The sequence below is a fragment of the Rhinopithecus bieti genome, unplaced genomic scaffold (assembly GCF_001698545.2).
Source record: "Rhinopithecus bieti isolate Rb0 unplaced genomic scaffold, ASM169854v2 scaffold_19610, whole genome shotgun sequence".
Lineage (NCBI taxonomy): Eukaryota > Metazoa > Chordata > Mammalia > Primates > Cercopithecidae > Rhinopithecus > Rhinopithecus bieti.
The window spans coordinates 172,503-185,690 of record NW_016809486.1 but is presented as its reverse complement, the minus strand read 5'-3'; the positions used below and the strand labels follow the sequence as shown (position 1 = coordinate 185,690).

At 46.7% G+C, this 13,188-nt stretch overlaps 1 protein-coding gene and 1 long non-coding RNA gene across 3 annotated transcripts in view; one reads left to right on the top strand and one right to left on the bottom strand.

The window, feature by feature from the left end:
* LOC108540458 (uncharacterized) overlaps window positions 1-8,549 on the bottom strand; it is a 43,089-nt gene extending 34,540 nt beyond the window's left edge. For both annotated transcript variants that reach the window (XR_001888678.1, XR_001888680.1), the window contains exon 1: window positions 8,306-8,549. This is a non-coding gene — a long non-coding RNA (uncharacterized LOC108540458). The remainder of the gene's footprint in view (window positions 1-8,305) is intronic.
* Window positions 1-13,188, top strand: part of OAS3 (2'-5'-oligoadenylate synthetase 3) — a 28,692-nt gene that overhangs the window by 3,900 nt on the left and 11,604 nt on the right. Inside the window, exons 3-8 of the mRNA XM_017889531.1 lie at window positions 2,333-2,508; window positions 4,599-4,837; window positions 5,795-5,948; window positions 6,721-7,065; window positions 8,560-8,842; window positions 12,956-13,131. Coding sequence (XP_017745020.1) covers window positions 2,333-2,508; window positions 4,599-4,837; window positions 5,795-5,948; window positions 6,721-7,065; window positions 8,560-8,842; window positions 12,956-13,131 — 1,373 coding nt within the window. The remainder of the gene's footprint in view (window positions 1-2,332; window positions 2,509-4,598; window positions 4,838-5,794; window positions 5,949-6,720; window positions 7,066-8,559; window positions 8,843-12,955; window positions 13,132-13,188) is intronic.

Sequence of the window (13,188 nt, the reverse complement as noted above, 5' to 3'; positions counted from 1 at the left end):
CCACTGCCTGGAGCAGTTACTGCTCAGCCCTTCCACAAATATTCCCAAAAGCTAAGCCAAGTGGACACGTGGCTAGCAGTAGGGGCCTGGGGACCAAACCAGAATTCTGCAAAATCTTGTATTTTATCTTGAAAACATTAATGTGGTTTTTGCATTCTTCATAATATACCTGTGCTTGAGTTAAGATAAAAATATGTCTTTTGTGTCCTCATCCGTAAAATGAGGATAATACCAATGGGGATATTAGTAATCTTATCGAGTTGTCAGAAGAATTAAATGCATTAATATATGTAATCAAGCATAGAATTGTGCCTAGTGGGCCAGGCGCTGTGGCTCGTGCCTGTAATCCCAGCTTTGGGAGGCCAAGTTGAGAGGATCGCTTGAGCCCAGGAGTTCAAGATCAGCCTTGGCAAAACAGCAAGCTCTAGTCTCTACAAATAATAATAATTAAAAAAATAGCCAGGTGTAGTAGTGCATGCCTCCCTGTGGTCCCAGCTGCTGGGGAGGCTGAGGTGGGAGGATTGTTTGAGCCCAGGCAGTGGAGGCTGCAGGGGGCTGTGATTTTGCCACTACAATCTGTTTAAGACTTCTTAAAAAATAAAAAATGTCTAGCATGTGATAAGGGCTGTAAGAGTGTTTGCTATTATTATTTCTATGATTGTTGTTGTTTCTATTATTATTGTTATTATTATTATTTACCTTGATGATCTGGGGGATAGCTTTATCCTTTGGGCAGGTAGCCACATCCCCTATGCCTGGTACCCCATGCCTAGTGTATCCACTTACTAGGTATACACACACACACACACACACACACACACATTTTTAAGACAGGGTCTCATTCTCATCCAGGTTGGAGTGTAGTGGCATGATCCTGGCTCACTGCAACCTCCATCTTGGGTTCAAGCAATCCTCCCACCTCAGCCCCCCGAGTAGCTGGGACTACAGGCATGCACCACCATGCCTGGCTAATTTCTTTTTTTTTTTTTTTTAATAGAGATAGGGTTTCACCAAGACCAGTAGGCTGGTCTTGAACTTTTGGGCTCAAATAATCCACCTGGCTCAGCCTCCTAAAGTGCTAGGATTACAGGCATGAGCCACCACACCCAGGCTGGGTACACATATATTAGTCATAATGGTTCCTACTTATTAAATGCTTAACTATTCCAAGAACTTGACATGTTTTATCTCATCAGTTCTTCACAACAAACCTATGAGGTTTCAGCTTCAATTTCACCAATGGGGAAACGGAGGCTCAGAGACATACAGTGACCCACCCAAAGCCACACAGCAGGCAAGCGGAATTATGGAGAGTGTTTACTTCTCCCAAGTCACGCCCATGGGAGTGGTGGAGGAAAAGGTGCATCCTGTAAAGTCCACCAGCTCTGAGCTCAAATCCTGACTCCATTGCATGCTGGCAGTATAACCTTGGGCAAAGCATGGAATTTCTCTGTGCCTCAACTTCCTCAGCTATCAAATGGGATGAAGAACTGTACTTGCCTCATAGGGTTGTGGTGGAGATACATGTAAAGACCTTCTGTCCAGTGCCCAGTATGCAGTAAAAAATATATATATAGATAGATATAGAGTTCTTGAGTTCAAGCGATTCTCGTGCTTCAGCCTCTGGAGTAGCTGGGATTACAGGCGAGTGCCACCATGACTGGCTAATTTTTGTATATTTTTAGTAGAGATAGAGTTTCAAGATGTTGGCCAGCTGGTCTTGAACTCCTGACCTCAGGTGAACTGCCCACCTCGGCCTCCCAAAGTGCTGGGATTACAGGTGTGAGCCACAGCCCCAGGCCTGTAGTAAAAAATATCAACAACCACTGCTAAAGGATCAGGGCTTTTTGCCTTTTATTGCTTGGGCATCATTTTCCTCTCCGTGACACCTCTTAATTAAGGGTATGTAGAGTGGTGTTTTGAGGAAGGCTCACAGAAGGAGAGAGTTGCCAGGCTGCAGGTACTGCTGACTCAGCTGGAAGCATCTTTCCTGTTTAACCATCTTAGAATGCAGCTGCTCTTCTTTGAGCTGTTGCTCCAAGGACTGCCTGGCCATTTGGGAGGGAGGGACTCTCCCACTGCATTCTGGAGTGCCGCTTTTCTTCCCAGACTCCTGAAAAGCTCCGGGCTCTCTTCCCAGTCCCCCGACTCCCATGTTGCCAGATTTCTTCCCCTCCAAATTCTTCCCATTCTCTCTCAGTGCCCCAGGCTGAGCTCGGCAACCCCCATCCTGGGTTCAAGCAATCCTTCCACCTCCGCCTGTGGGCTGCCCACCGCCCTCCATCCTGTGTCCTCAGTGCCCTTCCTAACTTACAGCACTTCACACCAACAGGTCAGGCCGGCTCTCACGTCAAACCCAAGCCACAAGTCTACTCTACCCTCCTCAACAGTGGCTGCCAAGGGGGTGAGCATGCGGCCTGCTTCACAGAACTGCGGAGGGACTTTGTGAACATTCGCCCAGCCAAGTTGAAGAACCTGATCTTGCTGGTGAAGCATTGGTACCACCAGGTGAAGCCACTTGGGAGGGTTGCTCCAGACATGTGACTATTTGCTTTGTACTTCCATAGTCGTGAAACTGTTGTCATACATTCAGTGGCCATTCATGTTCTCTTTCTGGGAATTATCTGTTTATGTACCTTGTGCATTATTTTCTCCTGGGTTAGCTGTCTTGTTATTGATTTGTTGAAGCTCTTTATATATTGTGGATACTGATCCTTATTTAGTTAATATAATGCATTCTTCCAGTATTCTTCCAGTCCGTGACTTGGGCTTTTGCTTTGTTTAAAGATTATTTGTAGGACAAAATATTTAAATTTTAATGTACTCAGATATATCCTTTGAAAAATGAGTTATTCTTAGTGTGTCTTAAGAAGTCTTTCCCTATCCTGCCAGGTGCAGTGGCTCACGACTGGAATCCCAGCACTTTGAGTGGCCGAGGCAGGTGGATCACTTGAGGTCAGGAGCTCAAGACCAGCCTGGCCAACATGGTGAAACCCTGTCTCTGCTAAAAATACAAAATGTAGCCAGGCGTGGTGGCACACACCTGTAATTCCACTTACTTGGAAGGCTGCGGCAGGAGAATCACTAGAACCCAGGAGGCAGAGGTTGCAGTAAGCCAAGATTGCACCACTGCACTCCGGTCTGGGTGACAGAGCCAGACTCCATCTCAAGAAAAAAAAAAAGAGGTCTTTCCCTATCCTGACTTTGTAAAATGATTCTTTCATATTTCCTGCCACCGTATTGTTTCCCATTGTATTTCTGTTCATATTCAGGACTTTGGCCTGTCTGGTATGGTATGAGGAAATGTGGAGGTAGTACACCTCCCTCCCCAGCCTCAGGGATGCTCCCTTGCTCTGTTCATGTTTGTTGCCAGACTCTTATGCACTGGGGAAAGTGTGCCAAGTCTATGCCTGGAGATGGAGGAACAGGCTCCCCTAGAATCTTGCAGCACATGGCTTGGTCATTCTGATGGACCAGGCATCATAAGCAGTCTGTCTAGGAGATTCTGGATTCCAATTCTGGCTCAGCGATCTTCTTGCTGTGTGACCCTGGACAAGTTCCTAGCCTTCTCTGGGCCTCTGTTTCCTCCACTTGCACATAAATAAATATATGTGTTGGTAAATCTTACTCAGGTTCTTTCCACATAAGATTCTCCAGGGGCAGAAAATGCTAATAGCCTGGTACTTCTTAAAAGGGCAAACTGCTGGATATGGTGACTCATGGTTGTGGTCCTCTCTACGCAGGAGGCTGAGGCGGGAAGATCACTTGAGCCCAGGAGTTCAAGGCTGCAGTGACCTATGATTGAGCCACTGCACTTCAGCCTGGGCAACAGAGCAATACTCTGTCTATAAATTAAGTAATTAATTAATACAACTATGGAGTCAGCCTGGTTGGGCGTTAGAAATTCTATCTTGATCTGGGTGGTGGGTATACATGCGCACCCAGGCGTGTTTATCACCCCAAAGACAGGGGGTGAGTGGAGGGAGTGTGGAGATGCTGGGTGCTTCTAGTCAGGTGGGTCACCTTCTGGCAAGCTAAAGCATCCCCTCTGGAGTTACTCAGAGGCCTGGGATTCTTGCCTTGGCATGGAGTAATCCCTCCCTGGTACATGGAGATCCCAAGTATATGGTTCACAAATAGAAATCATGCATTTTGGGATGGGGGATAGACAGCTGGAGTGAGGAGGGAAGGACAGAGTCCTGGCCCGCTGCCCCACCCCACTCCAGGGGTGAAAGGGCGACAACTTGGTGCCCTTCTCCAACCATCCACGAAACTGGGACCCCAGATCTGCTTCACCTTTATTTGAGGATAGGTAGCAATTTGAGACTACCCTTGGCTTCTCTCTGACTGCTCCCTGCCTCCTTGGGACTTGAAACTTACACCCCTCCCTCCCACCACTCCCCCATCACACTAGCCAACCACTTTGCTGAAGCTACCGGTGAGGGCTGGTGAGAAATGCCACTTGTTCTTGGAACAGGCTTGGAACACAGCATCTTGTCTCAGGCTCAGCCTGGAAGGTCCCCAGTCTGGTTCTGCAGAGAGCTGGGTCTCTTTCCTCTCCTTCATCCTTCTGAGTCCCCTGCCATGCCCTCTCACAGGTGTGCCTACAGGGGTTGTGTGAGGAGACGCTGCCCCCAGTCTATGCTCTGGAATTGCTGACCATCTTTGCCTGGGAGCAGGGCTGTAAGAAGGATGCTTTCAGCCTGGCCGAAGGCCTCCGGACTGTCCTGGACCTGATCCAACAGCATCAGCACCTGTGTGTTTTCTGGACTGTCAACTATGGCTTCGAGGACCCTGCAGTTGGGCAGTTCTTGCAGGGGCAGCTTGAGAGACCCAGGTACCTCCTAATAATACCTGTTCTCCTGTCCTGGGGCTAGGGGGAGATAATTAACAAGGATAAAACTGGTCACATCTACTGAGTGCTTGGGTGTAGGCCAAAGCTAAATGCTGCATGTACATGTTTTAATTCACTGGATTCAGCCCAGATGCAGCACATTAGAATTACCTTGGGGAGTTTTAAAAAATATATCAGTGCCTGACCCCACATGTTTTATGTGTGAATGTTTTGCTGATGTATAGCAGAAAGTGCATGTTCTGATGAATGTGTGAAGACTGCATACTTTGAAACCATCACCCAGATCATGGTAGAATATTTCCAGCACCTCGCTGGTTCCCTCTCAGTCAGTAACCTTCCAAAATAACCCCACTTACACTTTTAAGATTACAGTTGTGCCTTTTCTTAAATCTTATTTAAATGGAATCATGCCACATGTACTTTTGTGTCTGGCTTCTTGTTCTGTTCTCAAGATTAAGTCTTTGAGATTCAGCTATATAGTTGTGGATCATTCTTTTTTGTTGCTGTATAGTATTCCATTGTGTGAATTTATCAAAATATGTTGTCCATTCTACTGATGATGGACATTTGAGTTCTTTCAACTTGGAGCTATTACAAATGGGGCCATTATAAACATTTTTGGACTTTTTTTGGCACATATGCATATCTGTTGGAAATATACCTAGGAATGAAATTGCTGAATTGTAGGGTGTAACTCAAGAACCCTTGAGAGTGGATCCTGGTGTCTTGTGATTCCAATGTGCAGCCAGGGTTGACAATGATAAGCAGGCAATGTTGTTATCCTCATTTTGCAGACAAGGAAATTGAGGCTCAGAGAAGGTAAATCATTTGCCCCAGGTCACACAGCTGGAAAGTAGCAGAGATGCGATTGGAACCAGGTCCATTTCACTCTAGAACCCTCTTGCTAACCAGAACCTTCTTGTCTCTCTGAAATTGCAGGCCTGTGATCCTGGACCCTGCCGACCCCACATGGGACCTGGGGAATGGGGCAGCCTGGCACTGGGATTTGCTAGCCCAGGAGGCAGCATCCTGCTGTGACCACCCATGCTTTCTGAAGGGGATGGGGGATCCAGTGCAGCCTTGGCAGGGGCCAGTAAGTGAGGGGGTCCCAGGACCCTTGGGTTTTGCACTTTGTTTATATGTCCAGTGTTTCCTGAGCATCTACTATGTGCCATATGGTGTGGAACAGGCTTTAAAAAGCAGGGGTGGCTGGGCGCGGTGGCTCACACCTGTAATCTCAACATATTGGGAGGCTGAGGCGGGCAGATTACCTGAGGTCAGGAGTTCAAGACCAGCCTGGACAACATGGTGAAACCTCGTCTCTACTAAAAATACAAAAATTAGCCAGGCGTCGTGGTGGGTGCTTGTAATCCCAGCTACTCGAGAGGCTGAGGCAGGAGAATTGCTTGAACCAGGGAGGCAGAGGTTGCAATAAGCCGTGATCACTCCTTTGCACTCCAGGCTGGGTGACAGAGTAAGACTCCATCTCAAAACATAAATAAATAATAAATAAATAAATAAATAAATATTCACAGGGCAGCAGGCATGTAAAACGGTCTTATCACCAAGCTCAAGCTGAAACTGCCAGGGCGAAGGAGCCCTTTGTTTTTCTGCACCTATGGTCTGCTTACCAGGCCTTTCTGCCCATAACAAGGGCACCCATTTTGCGGTTTATCCCTTCAGAAAGGCACCTTTTTCAACTCTGCCCAAAGATGCCAGGTGGGTTAGCTATGGCCCTCCCACTTCCCCTCTCTAAGCCTCAGTCACCCTGACTGTACAAAGGGCGGGAGCTGGGGAGAGAAGACACTGGGTTGATGCAGAAACCTCTGCACCTGGCTGAGGCAGCTCCTTCAACGACCTTCCAGGGCCTTCCACGTGCCAGATGCTCAGGTTTGGGCCACCCCATCCAGCTAAACCCTAACCAGAAGACCCCTGAAAACAGCAAGAGCCTCAATGCTGTGTCCCCAAGAGCAGGGAGCAAAGCACCTTCATGCCCAGCTCCCGGCCCCGCTGGGGCAGCCAGCGTCACCCCCTCTGTGCCGGGAATGGCCTTGGACCTGTCTCAGATCCCCACCAAGGAGCTGGACCGCTTCATCCAGGACCACCTGAAGCCGAGCCCCCAGTTCCAGGAGCAGGTGAAAAAGGCCATCGATATCATCTTGCGCCGCCTCCGTGAGAACTGTGTTCACAAGGCCTCAAGAGTCAGCAAGGTGAGTTGGGCCAGTGGAGACACGGGGGGACCCTATCGAGGGGTCAGCGTGGGAAAGGGAAGGAGATACAGCAATGGAGCTGAGGTTGGGCTAGGGAACTGCACGGCCCGGGAAGGATGATTTGCTGGCTTAAATAAAATATATTTAAGTGCCAGCTTAGATTTTCTTTTTTTAATGATACAATTTTTAAAACACTATTATGAGAATCAGATCACTTGCCTCCTCAGCTCAAAATTCTCCATGGTTTCACAGGGTGCAGAGGCCTCAAGTCCTGTAGGGTGGGCCCTGGTCTCCCTCTGGCCTTGACTTACTCCACACTGGCCTCCTGGCTGCTCTGAGCTTACCAGGTCCACAGGCCCATTCAAGGCCTCTGTAGTGGCTGTTTTCTCTTCCTAGAAGAGAATGAGAATTCTCTTCCCCATCCATTTGTCTCTCTCTTTCTCCTCTTCAAGGTTCTTGATCCAATGTCCTCTTCCACTGAGGCCTGACCACGCAATTTAAAATTGCAGTCTTGCCCGGGCACGGTGGGTCACGCCTGTAATCCCAGCACTTTGGGAGGTCAAGGTGGGCAGATCACCTGAGTTCAGGAGTTCGAGACCACCCTGGCCAACATGGTGAAACCCTGTCTCTACTAAAAATACAAAAATTAGCCAGGTATGGTGACAGGCCCCTGTAATCCCAGCTACTCGGGAGGCTGAGGCAGGAAAATCGCTTGAACCCGGGAGGCAGATGTTGCAGTGAGCTGAGACCGTGTCACTGCACTCCAGCCTGGGTGACAAGAGTGAAACTCCATCTTAAAACAAAATAAATAAATAAAATAAAATTGCAGTCTTGCACTACCAGCCCCCTTTCTGCTCTGCACAGTGCTTAGCATTTTCCTTTTCTCCCCCAGCCAGCATGTAAGTTCCAGGAGAACAGAAATTTTGTATCCTCTCCTCTTCTTTCCTTCCTGCAACAAACATTTAGTGAGCACTGACATGTACCGGGATATGTGTGATAGCCCGTGTGATACCACATTACATGTAAGTGCTCACTAAATGTTTGTTGGAGGAAGGAAAGAAGAAGAGAGGGAGGGAGGGAGGGAATTGACGGAAACAGGGCAACAGAGCGCAACTGCAGGCCCTATTTGGACTTGGGACCTCAATTTGCAACTGTTGGCCCAGATGTGCTGTCAGTAGGCGCTGCAGATAGTAGGCTAAAATGTTTGGTCGCTGCCCCTACTCAGCCCCAACTCCATTACCTGTTGCTGCAGATTGGCCTGACTTAGCTCAGGCTTCATGGATCAGAGGGCAGATGCAGGCAGTTACAACTTGACTCTCTGTCACAATTCTAAGAGGTCACAGGACCCATGCAGTCGGCCTCTGTCATAGTGCCCAGACCTGACATCAGCGAGAGGGCAGGTTCCAGGCTGTAGATGGGCGCCGGTGATGGGATCATAGTCTGACTCCCAGGCTCCTAGGAGTTCCCTGGTCTGAGCTGTACTTCCCTCCCCAGGGGGGCTCATTTGGCCGGGGCACAGACCTAAGGGATGGCTGTGATGTTGAACTCGTCATCTTCCTCAACTGCTTCACGGACTACAAGGACCAGGGGCCCCGCCGCGCAGAGATCCTCAATGAGATGCGAGCGCAGCTAGAATCCTGGTGGCAGGGCCAGGTCCCTGGCCTGAGCCTTCAGTTTCCTGAGCAGAATGTGCCTGAGGCTCTGCAGTTCCAGCTGGTGTCCACGGCCCTGAAGAGATGGACAGATGTTAGCCTGCTGCCTGCCTTTGATGCTCTGGGTGAGGGCGCCCAGCATGTCACTTGGAGAATGATAGGGACCTCAGGTGCCCATCTAACTGGGGTGCCTGCCTCCTCTTTGTGATCTTAATTCTCCTACTTGACCAAGCATTGAAAATGACTTTGAGATATTGAAAGTAATCATCACCATCAAATCTTACAACTATTTAGTGCTTTAACTTTACAAAGATTTTAATTATGAAACGTTTCAAGCATACAGAAAACTACAGACATCACACACCCATGTACCCCAATTCAGATTTTAAAAATGCTAACAGTAGGCATATCTGCTTGGTATTTTTTTTAAAGAAATTCTCATGTTATAATTTTCTTCCTTATTTTAAAGGGTTTACTTTATGGTTCATTTTTTTTTTTTTTTAACTTTTGGAGGTGAATCTTAGCTTAATAATTGTCAGTTTTAGTCAACGCAATTAAAGCTACCGATTTCCCTTTCAGTACCACTTTAGTTACAGGGTAAATCTTTTGTTTGACATGTATAATTTTTATCCTCATTCCGGTCTAAATATTTTGTACTTTTAATTATGACATCATTGTTTGTTGTTTCATCCATGAATATTTGGAAGTAGCTTTCCAAATGAATGTTTTGGGGTTTTGTTTGCTTTTGACATTTACTTATTATCTTTTTTAAAACTGTAGTCAGAAAACATACTTTATGTGATATCAATTATTTGGAATTTGTTGGCATTTCTTAGGTTGCCCATGGTTGAAAAGAATGCATGCTTTCCAGCCAGGCATGGTGGATCACACCTGTAATCCCAGCACTTTGGGAGGCCAAGGCGGGTGGATCACTTGAGTTCAGGAGTTCGAGACCAGCCTGGCCATAGTGAAACCCTGTCTCCACTAAAAATACAAAATACAAACAAAAAAAAAAAAAAAAAAAAAAATAGCCTGGCGTCGCTGAGCAAAGTGCCACCCTGTAATCCACCGCACACAGCTAGCTCGGGAGACCCCCGAGGCCAGGAAACATATTCCTCACCTGGGAGGTGGAGGGTTGCACGTCGAGCCTGAGCGCTCGCACCGCTGCACTCCGCCTGAGAGACAGAGTGAGGACTCCCAGGCTCAAGAAAAAAAAAAAACAAGATCGCACGCTTTCATTGCTGAATGCAGACTTCCTATAGCTAAGGTCCTGTTAGACTCTAGCCGCTTATGGAACTTTTGCCTCCGCACTATCTCTGTTCGTTAGCCTCCTCATTTCGGAGCCGAGATACCCTTAAAACTCCTGCTAAAAAGAATGGAACTTATCCATTGTTCCTATGCAATTCTGTTCGAAGTTTGCTCTCTAACATTTGAGGCTACACGCTGTTATATAGAAACATACTATGCAGCATAACTACCGTTATACGCTTTATTGGGATTGTATCTTTTAGTGCATCTAAGTAATAATCCTTCATTACAGTCTAAACGTTATCTTTGCTTGAAAGCCTTTGTCCTGATATGTATGTAACAGAGCCGCCAGGCCTGCTTTTGGTCGCGGGCAATTTTCGCAGCGGTCCTGATGGACCGCTCCTCCACTCTTGTATTTCCTAGTATGGTGTCTAGTACAATGTGTCGTAGCCGCTTTATACGGCAGCACAAGCTAAAAGGACCAAAATGAAACAACAATAATGATATACATAATCTACACAGGTTTAAGTAATATGCTCTGGAACAAGACACCAAGACACTAATAATAGCGGGAACCTCGTTTTCTTTGTTTGTTTCAGCAGTCTGTGCAAATTAAAACGCGATTCTATACGCGATGTACAAATTTTTCACCATTGCTAACTTGATTTACCAGTTCTTCCTTCTGGGATTCATTTCCTTGGCTACAGAAATACATCTTTAGCTACTTTTCAGAAAAGGGTTTATCGATGACAAATTTTTCTCAACTTTGTCCTAAAGCCTTTCTGTTCACTCCCATGGCTTGATGGGAGGCCTTGACACTTGTTTCTTAGTGTCTGCGTCTTCTTACCTCGTTGTTGCTGATGAGAATCTCTGTCAGTTGTCTGAATTTTGTTGTTAAGCGATCTGTTCTTTCTTGCTTTGTGTGGGCGTCCGGTTTTTGTTTGTTCATCTTTTTTGATTTCCCTTTTTGCTTTTAACGGCCACTTTCCTGGCTTGGTTGCATAGTAATTCTTCAGCTTCTCTTTGATATCGGCTGGTGTATGATTGGTGCGGAATGTGTCCTCTTTGAAAATGTGCTGATCCTCTGAATCTGAGAGCTGGGCTCAATCTTCCTTAGTTTCAGGGGAGCATCTTCTCCCCAATAGCTCTTCGAAGTACTGCATCTCCCCCACCCTCATTTTCTCTATTCCTACTTCGGAACCATCCCTGTTAAATAGTTCTTATCCTCATCCGTCGCAGTCGGCTTTCATCTCTCTCGGGTCTCTCTTTGTTTTTTTTTTTTTTTTCCTGTGCGAGTGAGACGGAGTCTCTCTCTGGAGTCTCGCTCTGTGAGAGTTCAGTGGTGGCGCGATCTCGCTCACTGCAAGCTCCACCGCCTCCCGGGTTCACTCTGTTCTCCTGCCTCAGCCTCCTGAGAAGCTGGGACTACAGGCGCCCGCTACCAAGCCCGGCTAATTTTTTTGTATTTCTTTTTTTAGCAGAGATGGGGTTTCACAGTGTTAGCTAGGATGGTCTCTATCTCCTGACCTCATGATCTGCCCGCCTCGGCCTCCCAAAGTGCTGGGATTAGAGGCGTGAGCCAGTGCGCCCGGCCGCTTGTCATCGCTCTCATTGTTCCCATCTCTTTGTCTGTCAGGGCTGCCTGTTTTTCAGTGTCTTGGACCTGTCTTCTGGTTTATAAACTCTATTAAAATAATGTCTACTCTGCTGCTTATCCTTAATTTTTTTTTAATTTCAATGACTTTTTCACCTCTAGAAGTTGTGTTTCTCTCTTTCTTAAATCAACCTGTTATTTGTTCATAGGCTTCAATTCTTTCACTGTGGTTTCAGTGTCTTTGATGTCTTTAATAACTTCCAACATGCTTATTTTAGTGTCTCAGATTGTCCAATCAACCCACCTTCTTGAGGTGCTAATTTTCCTATTTGCTGTGTCGCCTGACCCTCCCTCATGGTCAATCATTTCCTCATATGGTTCGTCATTTTTTATTGTGAACTGATCTTTGGGGTTTGTGGGGCTTTTGTTGTCTTTGCTTTTCCTGTGGAAGTTCCTTGTGCCATGGGTTGGAGAATATTCCCCGTGGGACCAAGTTTTCATTTCGCTTCTACCTGGACTCCAAGAGGTTCACTAATTCCCAGGCTAGATTATGCATTAATTCAACAGTCTGGGATTTCCTCACCATGCAGATACTGTACATTTGGACTTCACATCCACATCTAGCACAGGATGGGGGTCCCAGTTTCTCACAGGGGATTTTCCTTTTTCCCCCACCCAGAGCCCTAGCAGCAAGCTTCCTTAAAGCCCCTCTCTGCCAGTGGATAACCTTCTGCAGTCACTTTTCATGAAGAAGGCATTTATTTTAGAGGCCAGCCTTACGAAAGTGAGGGATGAGACTCAATTGTAGCTTCCTCTCTGTCTTGTTTTTCTTCTTCTGGAAGATAACGTTAATAATAGCAATAATTACTGCTTATTGAGCACATGATGTATTCTACACACTGTTCTAAGCACTTCACATGTAGATTTCAACTGATTCTTACAATAACCTTAGAAGGACAGGTGCTATTTATGATCCCCCTTTTACAGATGAGGAAACTATACCCGAAGAGGTAAAAATCACACAGCTTGGATTTGAACCCAGGCTTATCTGTCTCCAAAGCTCACTCCTTTAACCACTACGTGACACAGCTTTTCTGGGTCAAGATTATCCGTCTTTCAGCTTTCAGGGAAAATTTTTTTAAAATGAATAAATAGAAGATTATCCACCGTGCCATTACTGGATGGATTAGCAAAAATTATTAAAAAGCATCCAGTACAGAATTGATACTGAAAAAAAAGATAGCTCTGATTGTTATTCAATATTATAGTGTATCACTGATTGCAATGTTAGGTGATTAATGTTCGAATATTCGTAAAGGCTGGCGAATGGATGGGCTGGTAAATGCTGCTGTCTGCGATTGGAGTTTCACACTCAGGGTGTTTCAAACTTCTACAGGGCAGCTCAGTTCTGGCACCAAACCAAATCCCCAGGTCTACTCGAGGCTCCTCAGCAGTGGCTGCCAGGAGGGCGAACATAAGGCCTGCTTCACAGAGCTGCGGAGGAACTTCGTGAACATTCGCCCAGCCAAGCTGAAGAACCTGATTCTGCTGGTGAAGCACTGGTACCGCCAGGTGAGTTGCCCCTGGCTCCTCCCAGGAAGCCTCCACTGTCATGGCAACCACTCCAGC